The 19042-nt window shown below is 45.6% G+C and overlaps 1 protein-coding gene across 1 annotated transcript in view; it reads right to left on the bottom strand.

Moving 5' to 3' along the window:
- Positions 1-19042, bottom strand: part of LOC308618703 (stimulated by retinoic acid gene 6 protein-like) — a 53737-nt gene that overhangs the window by 20886 nt on the left and 13809 nt on the right. The window contains 6 exon segments of the mRNA XM_081236877.1: positions 2306-2434; positions 4807-4852; positions 6439-6559; positions 10079-10209; positions 12910-13010; positions 14771-14846. Coding sequence (XP_081093003.1) covers positions 2306-2434; positions 4807-4852; positions 6439-6559; positions 10079-10209; positions 12910-13010; positions 14771-14846 — 604 coding nt within the window.

Genomic DNA, 19042 nt, shown 5'->3' with positions numbered 1-19042 from the left:
GAACCCGTTTAAAGATATCACGGGACTTCTCGGCAAAATCCTTGCAGGCCAGGAGAAAGTGGGATGATATATTCAAAATACAGAAAGAAAAAACCTGCCAATCAAGAATACGACTCTTGCCAAAACTGTCCTTTTCCAGGCAAACAAAAACTGAGGGAATTTATTACCACTAGACCTGCCTACAAAAAATGTTAAAGTGAGTTCTTCAAGTTGAAATAAAATGATGCTAATTAGCAACATAAAAACATATGGAAGTATAAAAATCACTAGTAATGGTAAATATGTAGTCAAATTCAGAATACTCTAATACTGTAATGGTGCTGCATAAATTACTTTTAATTCTAGTATAAAAGTTAAAAGACAAAAGTATTAAAAATAACTATAGGGCTTCCCTGGTGGCGCAGTGGTTGAGAGTCCACCTGCCGATGCAGGGGACGCGGGTTTGTGCCCTGGTCCGGGAAGATCCCACATGCCGTGGAGTGGCTGGGTCCGTGAGCCATGGCCGCTGAGCCTGCGCGTCCGGAGCCTGTGCTCCACAACGGGAAAGGCCACAACAGTGAGAGGCCCGCGTACCGCAAAAAAATAAATAAATAAAATAACTATAGCTACAATAATTTGTTAATGGTTGAACAATATAAAAAGTAGTAGGGCTTCCCTGGTGGCGCAGTGGTTGAGAGTCCACCTGCCGATGCAGGGGACACGGGTTCGTGCCCTGGTCCGGGAAGATCCCACATGCCGTGGAGCGGCTGGGCCCATGAGCCATGGCTGCTGAGCCTGCACATCCGGAGCCTGTGCTCCACAGTGGGAGAGGCCACAACAGTGAGAGGCCCACGTACCGCAAAAAAAAAAAAAAAAAAAAAAAAAAAAGTAGTAAACTGTGACATAAATCACATAAAATGTTGGGGAGGAGAAGTAAAAGTATAGAGTTCTATGCAATTGAAGTTTAACTGTTATCAACTTAAAATAGACTATTATAACTATAAAATGTTTCATTTAAGCCTCATGGTAATCACAAAGAAAAACACCTGTATTCTACACACAAAAGATAAAGGAATCAAAGCATACCTCTACAAAGAAATCATCACATCACAAAGGAAGAAAGGAGAAAGGAAGAAGGAGTTACCAAACAGAAAACAATTAACAAAATGGCAATTTTAAGTCATTATCTATCAGTAATCACTTTAAATGTAAATAGATTACATTCTCCAATCAAAAGACACTGAGTGGCTAAGTGAATTAAAAAAAAAATTCCACATATAGATTATCTGCAAGAGATTCACTTTAGCCTTAAGGACACACATGGGCTGAAAGCAAAAGGATGGAAAAAGATATTTCATAAAAATGGTAACTAAAATAGAGCAGGGGTGGGGGGTGATGAGACAAAGTGGACTTTAAGTCAAAAACTATCACAAGAGACAAAGAAGGTCATTATATAATGATAAAGAGGTCAGTTCATCAAAATGATATAAAAATTGTAAACACATATACATACCTAATATCAGAGCACCTAAATATATAAAATAAATATTAACAGAACTGAAGGAAGAAATAAACAGCAACATGATAATAGTAGAGGACTTCAATACCACACTTTCAACAATGGATAATCCAGTCAGAAAATCAATAAGGAAACAGCTGACTAGAACAACACTATAGACCAAATGGACCAAACAGACATTTATAGAACATTCCATATAATAGCAGCAGAATACATATTCTTCTCAAGAACATTTTCCAGGATAGAGCATATGTTTGGCTACAGAACAAGTCTTAAACATAGGAAGATTGAAATCATATCAGACATAATTTCTGACCACAAAAAGCGAGACGTTGATAACAGGAGGAAAATTGGAAAATTCACAAATAATACACTCCTGAACAACCAATGGGTCAAAGAAAAAATCAAAAGGGAAATCAGAAATATCTTGAAGCAAATGAAAATACAACATACAGAAATTTATGAGATACAGCAAAAGCGGTTCAGTTCTAAAAGGGCAGTGTATAGCAGTAAATGCCTATATTAAGAAAAAAAGAAAGATCTCATGCAAACAACCTAACTCTTTACTTTGAGGAACTAGAAAAAGAAGCACAATGGGCAAGAGAAAGCCTCAACAACCAAATTCTCTGGGTTCCAGTTCTGGCTCTGCTATAGACTAGCTATGTGACCTTGGGCAATGCAACTGACACCTCTGGGTCCAAGTTTCCTAATACAGAATGGGAGAAGTAATAATAGTACCTACCTCACAAGGCTGTTGGGAAAACTTAACCTGTCAGGACACACACGGTGTTTTTACTTAGTACTCACCGTCTGGAGCTCCCAGCCCAGGTGGACCCTCAGAGACTTGACAAACATGTACAGGAAGCGGCCCAGAAGGAAGGCCAGGCAGAGCAGTGAGGGCCAGTGGAACATGACAGTCTCATACTTCCCCACAAACTGCAACAGAAGCAGACCATGGGGTGTGGGCTCTAGGTGGGGAAGGGCTAGGCCACTGGTGAGGCTGTGCACAGGAACCTGCCTGCCCCAGCCTGCTTCCACCAGGGCCCACTCTCTCAGAGCTTGGAGGTCAGCAGCCAATCCCCGCTCCCCCAGCCCCACATCATCAGAACAAGCAGTGGACTTGGAGTCCAGCAGCCCTGGACTTGAGTCTTAGCACCCTTATTTAATTTTATACAAAGGGCTTTCATGGCCTTTTTCTCATTAGGTATTAAATATTACTTTTGGAAAATACTCACAAGAGAGAGGAGGGTGAAAGAGAGAGAGAAGGGGGGAGAGAGAGAAGAGGAAGGGGGAGGGCGTGGGCGAGAGGGAGAAGGAGAAGAAGAAAAGGAAGGAACGAAGGAAGGAGGGAGGGAGAGCCCATAAGTGTCATCATTTTGGGAGCAACACAAGCTCCCAAGAGTAACAGGTCTCTCAAGATGGTGCTCATAGTTTTTCTATTTTTAGCTTCATTTTGATAAAAAACTTTTTTCACTGTTTTAAGACAAATCATATTGTTATGTATCTTTCATAATTTACTGGTTAGTTTCATTTTTTTTTATGTTTCCAGAGTATTTCTCCCTAAGGAGAAATCAGAGTTTTGATGTAGTGATGTTAGGGTGGGGGACGGACACATTCTGAGACGTGCGGGCCTGTGTCTTCATCCTCCTCTCCAGCATATGCTTATATGTGAGACATAACCACCGTCAGTATTTCAGTGTCTTTCATCTTTATCTATACCCATATAGCTATATCTATTATAAGTAGAGATAGTACCAAATATGTAGGTTTGTATATAGCATAATCACTTCTCCACATGGTTACAAATTATTTGTGAACATTATTTTTAATGCTGCATAATAGTGCATTATTTAGATGAACCAAACTTTATCTAAACCTTCCCCTAATAGTTGACATTTGAGATCCTTTCTAATGTCTTATTTTTATAAATAAAGGTTTCATAAATACATCTGAAAACATGAGGACAAATCTTCATTAATTCCTTAGTCTGGATTTCAGTCCCATGATCTTTAATTAGTAAGTCATGTTAGGCCCTGAACCTTCCTTTCCTATCAGTGAACTGGGAATGGCACTAACACACTGTCTGCAAAGTGTCCTGAGGATTCTCCTGTTAGTGATTGGAACTGAGCCTAGAACAACGCCTGGCACGTAGCAGTTCTTGGTGTTAGTGATTCTGAGCATAGACGTGAGACCCTGTCAATTAACCATGAATATTTCAAATTTCCAAAGAACCTCTGGAAGACTGAAAGCTGTCCAAGACTCCAAAGAAAATACCTGTGATCCTGAACCTCAGGGACTGTGAGCAGTGGGAAGGAGGAGGGCTTCTTTTTTTTTTTGCGGTACGCAGGCCTCTCACTGTTGTGGCCTCTCCCGTTGCGGAGCACAGGCTCCGGACGCGCAGGCTCAGCGGCCATGGCTCACGGGCCCAGCCGCTCGGCGGCACGTGGGATCCTCCCAGACCGGGGCACGAACCCGTGTCCCCTGCATCAGCAGGAGGCAGGCAGACTCTCAACCACTGCGCCACCAGGGAAGCCCAGGAGGGCTTCTTTTGGGACAGAGTTTTGCCAGAACGCCCTCAATCCCAGTGCAGAGATGCAGAGGGAAGGCCCAGACTACCAGCCTCATTTTCTAGTCCAGCTCCCCCCAGACTCTCTTTATCACATCCTTTAATCCTCCATAGTTACTGAAGCCCAGGAAAGGCTTTGGCAAGGCTCCCGTGGGCTCCTGGCCCAGGTGGCTTCTTTGTACTCCCCTCACACACCTGGTAACCCTTCTAGGTGCAGTGCGACACCCCTCTTTCATCTTGCTCCTTTTCCTGGGGTACAGGGCTAAACAGATGAACCAGCTTCCTCTAATTCTGAGAAAGATGATGCATGGCAAAGTGATAAGGGATTCATCTAGTTTGAGTCTCCCATTTTATAGACAGAGAAACTGAGGCTACATGAAGGAATGTAAAGAAATGAGCTTAAGGGTCAGCCAGACCTCCTCTCAACTCCCAAATCTGCTTCTTCTCAAGAGTTACATAATATACTTGTGCCTCAGTTTCCTCACCTGTAAACAGGTTTGCTAAGAGCTTCCCTCCCTTAAGGGGCCGCTATGAGCATCAACTGAGAGAACATCTCCTGTGAATGACACCTGATGAACACAAGATGCTCTACAAATGGAAGCATCATGAATGGCTCCAACTCCTCTTTTGTCCACACGAGGAAACTGAGGCCCAGAGTGGCAAAGGCTTGTCCCAGGTCACACAGCAAGTTGGCCATGGTGATAGGACTGAATACTCTAAACACAGCTCAGCGGGGACTCACCTGCCCGTGGGGACACTGTGTGATGTGAAGGATGGTGACAGCAAACCTGCAGGACAGAAACCAGGGTTGGGGTCCTGGGGTCCTTCCCAGCACAGCCCCTGTGGAAACAGCTCAGATACCACCTGCCTGGAGTTACCTCCCCTCTGAATCCTTCTTGGGAGGACTGGTTCCCAGTACACCCCACCAGATCAGGCATATAGCTTGTGCCTAGGTACATGCACACTGAATTCATTTAACACATCCTCACTGAGGACATAATCCTGGGATCCACAACGGCAGAGCAGGAAGGCTCTGAGAGGTCTCCTACTTTCTCCCCTCATCACTCAGGTGGGGAGACTGAAGCCCAGAGAGGGGAAGGGATTTCTCCAGAGTCACACCCAGAGCCAGGACCAAGACCCAGGTATCCTGACTCTGGGACCGAGGCTCTTGCTGACGGGACATGCCCTGTCTGTAAACACTGCCCTGAGGAATAAGCCTCAACATTTTCTCCCAGCTGGACACACATTCCTGGTCATACTCCCAAGGTGCCCAAGGTGTCCAAGATGCTAAGTGGTCCTGACCACCCTTTTCTCTCCTGCTCAAAAAGTCTTGCAGAGGCTGTTAAGATGTTATTATTCCACGTCTAACCCTGAATACCCTCTCTTCTAATTTTTAAAAAGCAAGTCACAAACTCTGGAATTGTAGCCATTGGGGTATCGTTTGCTTGTGAGCCCCCTGTACTGGTTCACACACTGGGCCTGGGACCCCTACCCCACAGAAAATGCTGTAGTGGGGAAGCCAGCCCAGTAAGGGGGATGCAGGCAATGAAATGAGTTTCAGGGCTGGAGGGTAGAAGTGTTCATGGGATTATTCAGCCAGAAAATATTCCCCAGGGCCAGCTCTGTGTCAGTCCGGTGTCAGTGCTGAGGGCACAGTGCTCAAGAGGAGGGTCAGAAAGGTCCCACATCTGAGGGCTATGATCCACAAAGGATGAGCATGTATCTATCACTGGGCCAAGTGGGGGAAGATGATCCACACAGGGAATAGCAATATGTTGACAAAGAGGCCAGAACACATGTTCCATGAGGGTCTGTCCTGTCCTCCAGTGTTTTCCCTGGCTCACAGTGGGATGTCTGCTGAATGAATAAGTGGACGGAGAAAGGAATATAGGAGTCTTGCATGACTGGAGGTGTGTGCTAGAGACTGTCAGGCATGGAGAGATGGGGAGAGGCCAGACTGCGACAGCACTGAACGCCCAGCTGAGGCACCTGCACTTTCTCCTGGGCTCCCAGGAAGCAGCGACAGCGAGGAGAAGCAGCACCCAAATGGGACTCCTGCTTCTAACCATGGCACTGATGGCACTTGACAGAAATGAATTTTTCTACAACCCTGACTTCTGGGAATATTCTAATCATGAGCAGCCTCTTGTGGAGCAGACAGAATGCAGGCCTGACCTTCTGAAGCCTCAAGTGCAGTTTCCAAAGAGGGGCTGCAGTGGGCCTTGGACCAGTCACTCCGCCCACCCGCCCTGGGCCTCGGTTCTGGGCAAGGTGCCCTCCAAAGACAGCTCTCAGGTCCCCTCCAGCCCCTTGTCCAGAGTCCAGCCATGGCCAAAGGAACTGCAGGAGGCCAGGCAGGCAGAGTCCATCTTACCAGATCAGAGAGTAGCTGAACCCCAGGATGGAGCTGACCAGCCGGAACTCCGACGAGAGGCAAGCAAAGAAGGGGAAGTGGGACAGGCCGACTTCGATGCCTCCGATGAGAAGCACAAAGGCTGGGAGAGACAGGGCCAGAGATGACGTGAGTTCCTCTTCTCACGGGCTCAGGGGAGACCCAGGGCAGCTATGGGGTTTTGTGTGACTTGCAGTCACAGACCTCAGGACTTAAGGAGATGAGTGGACAAGCCCCAGATTAGTACAAGGAGGAATGCAGGGATGTCTTTCATGCATTCATGCAACAGGCCCTTCCTGGTACCTCTTCCATGCCAGGCACTGGGCTAACTATTGAGATGAAGAAGACTTTGTCCCTGCCCTTGATTAGCTCACAGTATGATGGGCAGAAACATACCACATAAACGAACAAACAAAAATCACTGAGAGTAAAGCACCATAAAGTGTACCATAGCAACACAGACAGCAGTGATGTACTGTGTTCTAAAACCTCTTGTAAATTATTGTGCACTTCATCGATAAGTCAATAATAATATTAATGCTGTCACTGACTAGCTCTGAGATGGTCTAACAGGATCCAGTAAAATGTAATTGGGCAAGGTGACCTTTCCTAAGTGTCTACTTTGAGCTGGGTCGTGGGTCAGGCACCAAGGACATGGGGGAATGAACAAAGTTCTTGCTCTGAGATGCTTACAGTCCAATAGGGAAGACAGGGAGGAAAGTAAACGATGTGATATGTACGGTAATAGAGGCATATTCAACCTGCTGTGAGGACAAGAAGAGGAAGCCATGGACCTCACCTGGGGTCTGGGTATCAGAGAAGGCATCCTGGAGGTGGTGACATTTAGCAAGGCCATGAAATATAAGTGGGAGTTTGTAGGATGGAGAGAAGGAGGGAAGGAAGGACATTTCTCACTCAAAGGAAGGGAGATGGTTGGTTGAGGTGGTCAGTATTTGTGTAAATGTGAATAGTGGGGGACTGGCAGCTAAGGACCATATAAAAGGAATAATTGCTGTGAGGTTAGAAGCTGCAACAGCATAATTTTTTAATTTATCTGAATTCCCCCAACCATGAAAGCAGACAGAGCAGTGAAGATAGCAAAACCAAAACCAAACATCTACAACAAATCTAAGTGACAGGACTCATTTGATATCAATATCTGATTAAGAGGAAGCAGAGGAAAGACAATAGCATCTTTGAAAACCCAAGAACAGAAGAACCCAAAATTGCCAGCAGATATTCACAGGAAATTGAAGCTGAAATAACAGCTGAAACTGGGCACAGTGCTGAAGGCCTTGATTCACAGGTGAGAATCAGCAGACCTTAGTAAGGTGTTAGTAGGTCTGAGGATGCTGGAGCCATCAGGGCCCATGAGCTCATTATACTAAATATCCAAGTCCCCACCCAGCACAAGCCCCACGTGAAAGAGAAACTGCTGGCAGCGAGAATCCAAGGTGAGAAGGTAAGAACATTAGGAACTGGGTAGTAGTGGGTCGGAAGGAAGAAGCCAACTCAGAAAATATGAGGTTGTAATGAGGGTACATATATATAATCATTCTGTAAAAACAGAAGAGGAACCCTTGAGCCATGAAGCAAGGAACAATATTCTGGTCCAGCCAGATGCTCAACATCAATTAGTCTTCAAGGAAACGCAAATCAAGACAACAATCAGATACTACTTCACACCTACTAAGATGGCTATAATTTTTTTTTAAATGAAAATAACAAGTGTTGGCTAGGATGTGGAGAAATTGGAACGTTCACATATTGCAGGTCAATGGAACACAATGGACAGTCCAGAAATAGACCCATACATACACATGTGTAGCCAACTGATTTTCAACAAAGGTGCAGAGGCAATGTAGTGGGCAAAGGACAGGTTTTTGTAACAACAACAGTGCTGGAAGAAATGGATGGCCAAAGGCAAAAAAAAAAAAAAAGCGGAATTCAATCCACACCTCACACTATATATTCAAAAAAATTAACTCAGAATGTACCATAGACCTAAATGCGAAACACTGTGAGACTATAAAACTTCTAGAAAACACAAAGAAAATCTAAGTGACCTTAGCTTAGGCAAAGATTTCTTATATGACATCATATGCATGATCCATAAAAGAAAATATGAAAAAATTAGATTTCATCAAAATTTAAAATGTCAGCACTTCAAAAGAAACTGTTGGTAGAATAAAAATACAAGCAGACTGGGGAAAAGTATTTGCAATTTATACATCTGATAAAGGACTTATATACAGAGTATATAAAGAACTCTCAAAACTCAATAAGAAGAGAACAAAAAATCCCCAATATTTTAAAATAGGCAAATAATTTGAACAAACGCTTTACCAAAGAAGGTACAGGGATAGCAGATAAGCACATGAAAATATGCTCAACAACAACAGTCATTACAAAACTGCAAACTGAAACCACAGTGAGATACCACAACATGCCTCTTAGAATGGCTAAAATTAAAAAGACTGACCATGTGCTGTCAAGGACATAGAGAAACTTAACTCTCATACACTGAAGGTGGTAATCTACAATCAAACGGAACCATTGTTTTGGAAAACAGTCTGACAGTTTCTTTAAAAGTATAATCTACTACGTGATCTTAATAATCCAGACATTCCATTCAAAGGTGTTTACCCAAGAAAAATGGAAACAAAGACTTATAATGCTTACAGCAGCTTTATTTGTAACAGCCAAAAACTGAAAAAAAATCAAATGTCTATCAATAGGTGAATGGATAAACAAACTGTGGTCTCTCCATACGGTGGAACACTATCCAGAAATGAAAAAGGCATGATTTCTGATACATTCTAAACATATATGAATCTTAAAACAACTATGCTGTGTGAAAGAAAACAGACCCCCTCCCCCCCCAAAAAAAACCCCGATTGCATTCTGCATGATTCCATTTGCATAAGTGCCTGGGGATGGGGGTGGTGACTGGATGGGGTGGGAAGGAGAGAGTACAAAGGGGAAAAAGTTAACTTCTGGGGTTCATTATCACGATTGTGGTGATGATTTCATAGATGCAAACATTTGCCAAAGCTTAACTTGTACAATTCTAAGAGATGTATCATTTTGGTTTTAATTTGCATTAAAAACTCCTAAAAACTAAGGAGATGTTGTAGGCATTTGCTCATATAGGCTTGGAACCCAGGAGAGAGAACCAAGCTGGACAGGAGATGTTTGGGAGTCATTGGATTAGGGATGGTTGAACCTGCAGGGAGAGCACAGGGCACGGGGAACAAAGAGGCCTCAGATCAATGGCCAGAGAGGTAAACACTGTTCCCTAAGGAAGCATCTGAGGGCTTACTGATATCAAGAAGGCAGTCATGGCTATGACTCAGGAGAGATTTCTAGCGTTGGTGACAGTGAACTTATTTTCTGAGACTTTGTTCTACTATGTCTAAAAAAACCTTTGAATCTAACTGGGAGAAAACCCCCACAGAAAAGCTTGAGACTTTGTGGGCTCTTGGGCAAGTAAGAAGCTAAGAAGAACATTGACAGTTCAACAAAGTTTATCTCCTGATCCCAGAGAACCCCTGCCATGCAGTCTCTAAGAGCAAGAATTTCCACGGTAAAACTCCCAGCAGGTATGAGGCAGCGCACGTACCTTGGGCCCATTGTGGGACTTGCAGGGGCTGGTAGCCTTCTGAGAATAAGAACATGACCTTATTGGCTGTAGCCCCAAAGGCTACTCCATAGGACCATCGGTTACGAAAAGCGCCCACAAAGTCCAGAGGTCTATGAATAAGAGAAACAGTTCGTGAGGCCAGAAGTGGCTCCTTCCCACAGTTCATTTCCAAAGTATCAATCTTACTCTGGGAAGGGACTATTGAGTAGTAAACTGTTTATTTCAACTGACATATCCTGAGGCCCTCGGTGCCAGTTTGGGGGCTAGGCATAGATTCAGGGTACCAAAGTGAGGAAGACAAAATCCTTGCCCTGGAGAAGCTCCAAGTCTGGGGAACATAAGCAAGGACACCAGCAGTCATGACAACAAGCAAAATGGGATGAATTTCATCTATGAGAGACACAAGCAGTATGACTTGAGAAACCAAAACAAAGAGTATGTGCCAGACAGGTTGGGGGAACCTGCCCTGCAGCTACCTGGCCATATGGTCTACGAGAGTCCTCCTTTCCAATATCGCTGGGAAGGTTTGGATATCACTAGCTATGCTAGTTGCATGTGATCACACCTCCTGGCCACAGCTGATTGGACTATGGGTGGTCAGATGGTCACCTGACTTTGGATGGGCCGATCACCGTGCCTGGCCTTGTATTTTGGATTTGTGATTCTGAGGACAGGAGCCAGTCAGCTGTTAAAATTCTGTTCTGGAAAGTCATGCCAAACTGAGTCTTGCCGACGTTTGGGGGAAGCAGAGATCGTTAAGTCCGATGATAAAGTCAGATGGCAGAGAGGAAAATGGTAAAATGGTGCTGAAAGGACCCCAGTGACACAAAGAGGCAAAAATAGAATCCGTCTCCCAGAGACGCCCATCTCAAGAGCTCTAGTTCCCATGAGGCCAACCTTGCCAGTTTCTGTGAGATCTCTGTAACTTTATTAAAAGTTCTTTCTTTTCCTTTTATGCAAACAAGCTTGAGTGGATATCTGTTTCCTCTAACCAAAAGAGCTTTGTCTACATGAGAGAAAGCAATTGCATTTGAGACAAAGAGAAAAGGCTTTCCCCATTGGAGTGCCATTTGAAGCGGGCTTAATGAAAACTGAAGGTGGCAGGAAGGGAAGGGTACTGCAGGTGGGGACTTGGGAGTCAGGATCTGGACCCCACCTTCCTGTTTCATTTGGCTGGCTCGTCTTCATCTTCAAGGCACAGCTCAGGGAGCACCCCTCTCAGAAACCTCCCTGACAACCCAGTCCCAATCAGGCACACCTACTTGCTGCCTTGCTTGGGTCCCCTCAGCGCTAAGTTCATGTCCATGCTTTTCTTATCACTTGTTTAGTGAACTATAAACTCCTCTGGAGTGGGACTTAGCACAGGGCCTTGAAAAGAGTAGCTGCTCACTGCATGTTCGTGGGCACGCACTTTGTTGAACTGATTTGAATTCTAATCAATCCCACCTGTAGTACTTAAGCGCTATGTGGGACTCAGTCTCCCTATCTTTAAAACAGAGATGACACCCCTGCTCTGCTCATATCACAGAGACACTGTGGATGGCAAATGAAGACCTGCTTCATAAACTGTGGAGTGTCATGCACATGCGAAGGATTATTAATGGGTGAAGACGGTGAGCTAAAACTACTCAGGAAAGCAGGGCTTTTCAGAAGAAAGTGGCCAGAGAGCAAGAAAACTCTGCCATTATTAATTGAATTCAAAGCAGTTTAACATGATCCATAGAGCAGTCTTACTTAAAAAGTCCTACACCAGGCCCTACATGCCAAATATCCAGGGCAAAGTCTGAAGATCTTCTTTATCCACCAGCCTCAGTCTCTCTCTGTGCCTCAGCCAATGTGGCTTAGACCTGGCAGTTTGGGAGGGGCTGACTGCTCTAATGGGTGGTAACCAGAATGTTTGCTACTCTGGGCTGGTATAGGGTATATGGACATTGTTGTTGGATTTCTCTCACCGCAAAGGTCAGATCACCCTTAGACTCCATCCTGACATCCTGGCTTCCTCTCCCTTCTCCAGAGCCCAAGGCTGAGACCTGAGTGGGTTCACGTCCTTGAGTCTTCTCAGGTTATGACACTGGGAGAATCAGAGCCAAAAGCGACCAGACCTGGGTTAAAGCTCTTGTCACTTGGTAGCTCTGTGGCCTTGGGCAAGTGACTCAACTTCTCTGAGCCTGAGCTAGCTCATCCATTACATGAGGATAACAACCTCCACCATGCTGGGGTCCATACTAGTAGCGTAGGCAAAGCAGATGATTCAGTGCCTGGGCCAGAGTCAGTTTGCAACAAATGTTAACTGCATCATCATCATTAGTAGTAATTAGAGGGTGACAAGGCAGAGAGATGAACAATTAGAACTCAAGGAAAAATGTGAGAAGGGGAGCAGAGATTCAGAATGGCAGAGTCGGAAAGGCCCTGAAAGCTCCCTGGTCCAGCGGGCTCTCCTGGGGCATGTCTCATGCCTCCATCCCAACTAGGAGGCTTGCTGCCACCAGTGACAGGGAACACCCTTCCCCCTGCTTCTTGGGGTAGCCATGGTGCTGAGTGTGGGAAGGCCTTTCCCATAGTAAGCTGAGCCTCTTTGAGTTGTTTTAAGCACTTCTGGGCAGCCCTGGGTGCTGAGGGCGCAAGTAGCTTGGAAGCCAATTCTGAACTCTCTGGGCCTTGGGTGGATTGGGGCAGGGAGGGGCAGGGCTGTCCACGGCGGGGTAGAGGTGGGTGGGGAGGTAACTGGTGGTTAGCCTAGTCTTACAAATGGTGTTGATCCCAAACACAGAGTACCCCAAGCTGTAGTGATGGACCTTGGCTCAACTCACATGATCATTCTGAAGCGGTTCCCCAGGAGGTAAGAAGCGTCATCTCTCTGTCTATGGTGCTCTCGTCTTTGGAGAAGGGACAAGACCAAAATGATGAAAAGCTATAGAAAGAGAAGACGAGTTTGTCAGAGGGAACATTCATCCTCAGCCCCTCAGTACCCTCGCTGAAGGAGAGTGTGTGGGTGAGCAAAGCACTTAGAATGTCTAGGACTCAAACTCCAGACTTGGAGAGCTGGCTGCATGCACCGTTGAGCTTCCAGAATGTTTTGTACTGAGCTTTCCTTTGTGTTGCTCTGAACAGACATGGGTTCAAATATAGTTTCTCTCACATACTGGCTGGGAGGGAGACTTAACTTCTCTGAACCTCAGTGGCCTCATCTGTAAAAAATGGGTAATAACTTTCAGGTTGCAAATCCTTCTTTGCTTTTTATTCCTGTGGATTCAGTCATATTCTCCTATACTTGATGCCCCTTTTCTCCTTTTACTAGAAAATTCCTGAGAATTATCTACACCTGCTGTCTCCATTTCCTCACCTCTCACTTGCTCTTCGACCCCCTAACATGGCTTCTACTCCCATACTCCACAGAAGCAGTTCTGGCCAAAGTCACTAATTACCACCTTGTTGCTCAATCCAAATGTAAACATTAAGCCCAAATCTGCTTGACCTCACAGCAGCATTCAGTGTTGACCTCTTCCTCCTCTTAGAAATACTCTCTTCCCTATGCTTCTATCAGCCACACTTTTCTGGTTTTCTTCCAGTAATTCTCAGTCTCCTTTGCTGGATCATTCTTTACCCAACCACCAGATGTGAAGCTCCTCATGGTTCAGTCCAAGGACCACTCATCTTACTCCCCCATCCTCTCTTCCTCGGTGATCCCATCCATGTCCATACTTTCAGTGGCCACCAAATACACAGAAGACTCACAAACTTGAATCTCCAGCCCAGCCGTGGTCCAGAATCATATGTTCAACTACATAGTTGGCATTTCTTTTTGATGTGTTGAATGCTTCTCAAGTTCAGTATGTCTTCAGTGGAACTCTTGATTTTCCTCCCTGCCCTGTTCCTTCATCCACACCAAACTTGGATCCCCTCTAATTTTCCTTAACAAGTGAATGGCAGATACCACCATCCTTCCAGCTGTGCAAATTACAAACCCAAGAATCATCCTAACCTCTGCCTCTCCCTCATCTCTCTATCCAACCCATTACCAGGTTCTACTGCTTTTACCCCTTGAACATCTGGAGGTGACCACCATCATCTAGGATGATGTAAAATCACCTCACCTGGACCCCTGCAACCATCTCCTAACTGGTCTTCCTGCCTCCTCTCTTACCTGCCTCCAACCTGATCCCCACTTGCAAACAGAGTGATCATTTCAACACATAAATCTGATCACACCATCCTTGGGCCAGAAACACTCCACTACTTCCCATTGTATTTAGAACAAAGACAAAACTCCTTCTTACATAGCCTGGCCCTTCCCACCTCCCCAGACACCTCCACCTCCAATTCCCCATTCCAGCCACACCAGCCTTCTCAGCTCCTCACACTCTCCATGCTCCCACCCGCCACGGAGCCTTTGCACATGCTCTCCCCTCTGCCTGAAATGTTCTTCATTACGTCTTCCAACAGACCTCAGCTCCAGCACTGCTTCCTCAGAAAAGCTTTTTTTGACTCCCTTAAAAGTCAGTGCCCCTGACTCTTGGGACCTTCAAAGCCTTCTTCTGCTTGTGTTTTTAGTGCATAATGTAAGAGAGCAAGTCTCTGCCGACCTATTCAGATCCCTTTGGGAGACTGTGTATGGGAGCAGCCCAGCTCCCCCTTCTCTTCCCTCATCCACCCTCCCCTGCCTTCACTTACTGATGGGATGAGGGAGTAATGGAGGAAGAGCTCCACGTCCACCGAGCTGGCACAAGTGCCATTTAGCTGCCTGGTCCTGAAAAACAACCAAAACACACATTCACATCATCAGTCACTGCTGCAGTCATTGACCCTTCAGCCTTGAGCATCACTGTCAGGAATTTGGCTTGTAGCCCACTGAGATCATCTGATCTTTTTTTTTTTTTTAATTAATTAATTTTATTTTTGGCTGTGTTGGGTCTTTGTTTCTGTGCGAGGGCTTTCTCTAGTTGTGGCAAGCGGGGGCCACTCTTCATCGCGGTGCACGGGCCTCTCACAATCGCGGCCTCTCTTGTTGCAGAGCACAGGCTCCAGACGCGCAGGCTCAGTAGTTGTGGCTTATGGGCTTAGTTGCTCCGCAGCATGTGGGATCCTCCCAGACCAGGGCTTGAACCCGTGTCCCCTGCATTAGCAGGCAGACTCTCAGCCACTGCGCCACCAGGGAAGCCCCATCTGATCTTTTTAAACTTCCATTTCTGAGTGTCACTCACCTGTGATATGGCTTCCCTAAGTGGATTATCTTCTTTCATATCTCCTTCTCCAGCTTAATTATCTATACAGCTGCCCTATTAACTGGATCTAACTCCTTCTTTTCTTGATGACATAGTCATGGACAGATTCAGGTTCCTTGGCCCCCAAAGCTTATATTATTTGGATGTCCTTTTCAAATAAAACTACAAAAATATCTTATCTTTTCATATTTTCAGGAAAACATATCACCATGTAAACACTTAACCAAGGTGCCTCCCACCCTCCTAGAGCCTTGGTAGGGTCCTGTGCAAGTGAGGGCCCCTGAGACTTAAGCTTCAGTAACTTCACAGGAAACCAGCCTTTGGACATGGTTTTTCGTAGCCAGAGGTCAAGAAGCATCTGCTCACTCTGATTCACTGCTGGGCTATTGGGGCAGGACAGCGGTCATCTGGACGACAGACTGTGGACTCTGTCCTCTCCAGACCTCAGAGTCTGCAGGACAAGGCTGCTGGGGTCTTGTGTGTGAAACACATGACAGCAGTTTCCTGGCCTCTCTTTGAAAGGGACCTGCTCCCTTCTGGGCTCCCGCCACACTTCGCTATCGCTGCTCTGACTTGCACTGCACCACCTCAGCAAACGCTCACCCTCCAGATCCTTGCGCACTCTGTGCCTCACCCCTGCAGCATCCATCTGGCCATCCCTCGGGCTTCCTTCCCGGTCAGCTCCCACTTTTCCCAGAAGTCTCAGGGAAGAGCATTCCTCTGGGAATCCAGGAGCATGGCATACTTCCCTGAAAGTTTTTAAAATTCCAGTACTCCACGGTGATGTCTAAACATAGGAATGAGACAACCTAGAAGTGGTGGGGGGAGACGAGGGTGACTCATGCTGTCGGAAATGTGACAGAACTATAAAATTTAGAATTCTGTTTTTAGGAAAGTAAACTGAGCACATACATCAGTCTCCTCGTTCTACAAAAACCCTCAAAATAGAAGAAAAGATTTTTTTTAAAGAAAGAAAAAAAATAGCCATATTTGAAAACAAGAAGGGAATCTATCAGGGACACAGAAACTACTAGAAGATGCTGAATGATGGAGAGCAGTTAGGACTAGATCAAAGAGAAGAAGCATCAGCTGGCACGGCTACAGGCTGTGACCACAGAACAGTGCTCTACACTCATATGCAAGAGGCTGGTGCAGGCGGGGGTTGCCAACAGACCACAGAATGATGAGCTGGGGTCTCACACAGACCCAAGAGTCCTCCCACCCTGCTGACCAACCAGAGGCAATGGGGTTAACCTCCCTGGGAGTAGTATACATGGGTCACAGAGAGAAAGGCAGTGCTCCAGATCACAGGTGGCACCTGGGAAGGACTGGGTGCTTTGGATGTAGATCAGCTGCTGAGGTACCCCATCGGGCAGTATATCCTACCTCCATCCTGCTGCACTGAAAACACGCCTTAGTACTAGCTGTGGCAGCAGCTGCCACCCACCCCCAAACAAATATCCCAGTGGAAGCTCCAGCACAAAGACAAGCACCCAACCCAGAAACATCAAGCATGAGGAAAGATTACACCACCAAAGGGAGCCAAAAATTCAAGATAGAGGAGCTTACTCCTAAGGAAATGAAGTTAATAGAGAACCTCTCTGAGATAAGGAGTAGAGGAAATTCTCTACAAGAAGAATGAACCTAGGAGGAAGTAGAAGGGTGCAAAAAGCCACAGAAAGTAATTAGCAAAGCTTCCCATTATTCCTGAGCACAGGACTTTAAATATATGCACATATATACATACATTTTTAGAAACACAGACTCAGAAAGACCTTCACTGAAAGAAACATTGGAGGAAATTCTCAAGTAAATCTAGGAGGAAGGGGAAGAATTTAAGAGGAATAACAAACAGAGAAATTAGGGAAATGTATTGTTAAATATCTAGGTAATTATTGTGAAATAAAATGTTTGAAATGCCAATGTGGAGTTGAAATACCAGATGATACCCCACATGGAAGAAGGGAGAGGTGGGTAGGAACAGGTGTAGATACAAAGGGAAGTGAAATGATGACCAAGTTCTTGTGATGTTTAGAAAGATGATGTAGAAACCTGCTTTCTCTTTCTGGGCTTTATAAGTAAAATATAATTCTAAGTAAGTATGTTAAAAATCCACAGTTAGCTACTAGAAGGATATAAATAGAAAGTAAATCAATGTATTAAGAAGTGTATATATTGGGCTTCCCTGGTGGCGCAGTGGTTGAGAGTCCGCCTGCCAATGCAGGGGACACGGGTTCGTGCCCCGGTCCGGGAAGATCCCACATGCCACGGAGCGGCTGGGCCCGTAAGCCATGGCCGCTGAGCCTGCGCGTCCGGAGCCTGTGCCCCCGGAGCCTGTGCCCCGCAACGGGAGAGGTCACAACAGTGAGAGGTCCGCGTACCGCAAAAAAAAAAAAAAAAAAGAAGAAGTGTATATGAAGGAATGAAAATTCAATCACTCCAGCAAATACAGGAAGAGAAAAAAATGAACTAAAGACTACAATTGAAACACCACAAGAACAAAACTGTCCAAAGAATATTAAGCCACCAACAAAGAAGAAATACAAATATTCAATAAATTTTTAGAATTTCAGCTAGTAATAAAAGGAGAAATGAACATGAAATGCTGTCTTATCTATTAAAGTGGGAATTATTAACAATACCACCCAGCAGGAGTCCCAAAGCCCCGGGCATGGACCGGTGCTGGTCCACCGCCTGTTACAAACCCGGGCCGCACAGCAGGTGAGCAGCGGGTGAGCCGGCAAAGCTTCATCTGCCGCTCCCTATCGCTCTCCATCGCTCGCATTACCGCCTGAACCATCCCCCGCCTCCCCTCTCCCCCCGCCTCCTCTCTCCCCCTGCCCCCCCACCCCACCGCGCCCTCCCGCCCCCCCCGCCCCCCCCCCACCACCACCCCGCTTCCGTGGAAAAACTGTCTTCCATGAAACCGGTCCCGAGTGCCAAAAAAGGTTGGGGACCGCTGCTACCCAGCATTAGTGAAGGTTAAGACAAGTTGGTATTCATTTGCTGGTAATCAGAAGTGTAAGGAGGTATAACCATTCTGAGGATTAACTTTGCAGTATACATCAAGAACCTCTAAATACAGCAATTCCATTTCTAGGAATTCTACTTCTAAAAAATATACATTACGGAAATAATCAGAGAGATGCCTGAATTCAGGTATTAGAATGCTAAGATTCTCACTCTTCCTGCCTCCCTCGCTCCCTCATATGTGTGTATAACATTTTAAATGTAATATATGTTCATCATAAAACATTCAAAATACTTACAAATGTACAAAGTAGTAACTAAAAGCCCTTTCTCCTTCCATAATTATGTTTATAACCTGTAGTTTCAAGCAAAAAATGGGATCGGACTAAACTTGATTTCTTCATTTAATCAATAAAGGAAATGGAATTCATTTAATAAAGAAAGGCAATTTCTAATGTTAGGATATACAGACCCACAGAACTCTTTCATCAGGGTGACTCCGCCTACACAGATTCACTGCCGAGCCGGTCTTTTGTTTGGAGGGCAGAGCTGAGAGTTAGTCTGGCAGCAGCTAGAAACAGGTGAGCTCGGGGACAGTAGAGAGTGTAGCTCTCTAAATAAGGGGTCCATAGCTATGCTTTCACTCCAGCAGTGAATAGATGAAGCAGGCACTGGAGTCAATCCAAGTTAGAAGGCCACTGAGAGCCCCTTCTTGGTCTCTGAGACTCATACTGCTTCCTAGTGGGTCCAG

This window comes from Mesoplodon bidens, assembly GCF_964165515.1.
Source record: "Mesoplodon bidens genome assembly, chromosome: 6".
Lineage (NCBI taxonomy): Eukaryota > Metazoa > Chordata > Mammalia > Artiodactyla > Ziphiidae > Mesoplodon > Mesoplodon bidens.
The sequence above is the reverse complement of the archived record's forward strand: the minus strand, read 5'-3'. Positions and strand labels throughout refer to the sequence as shown.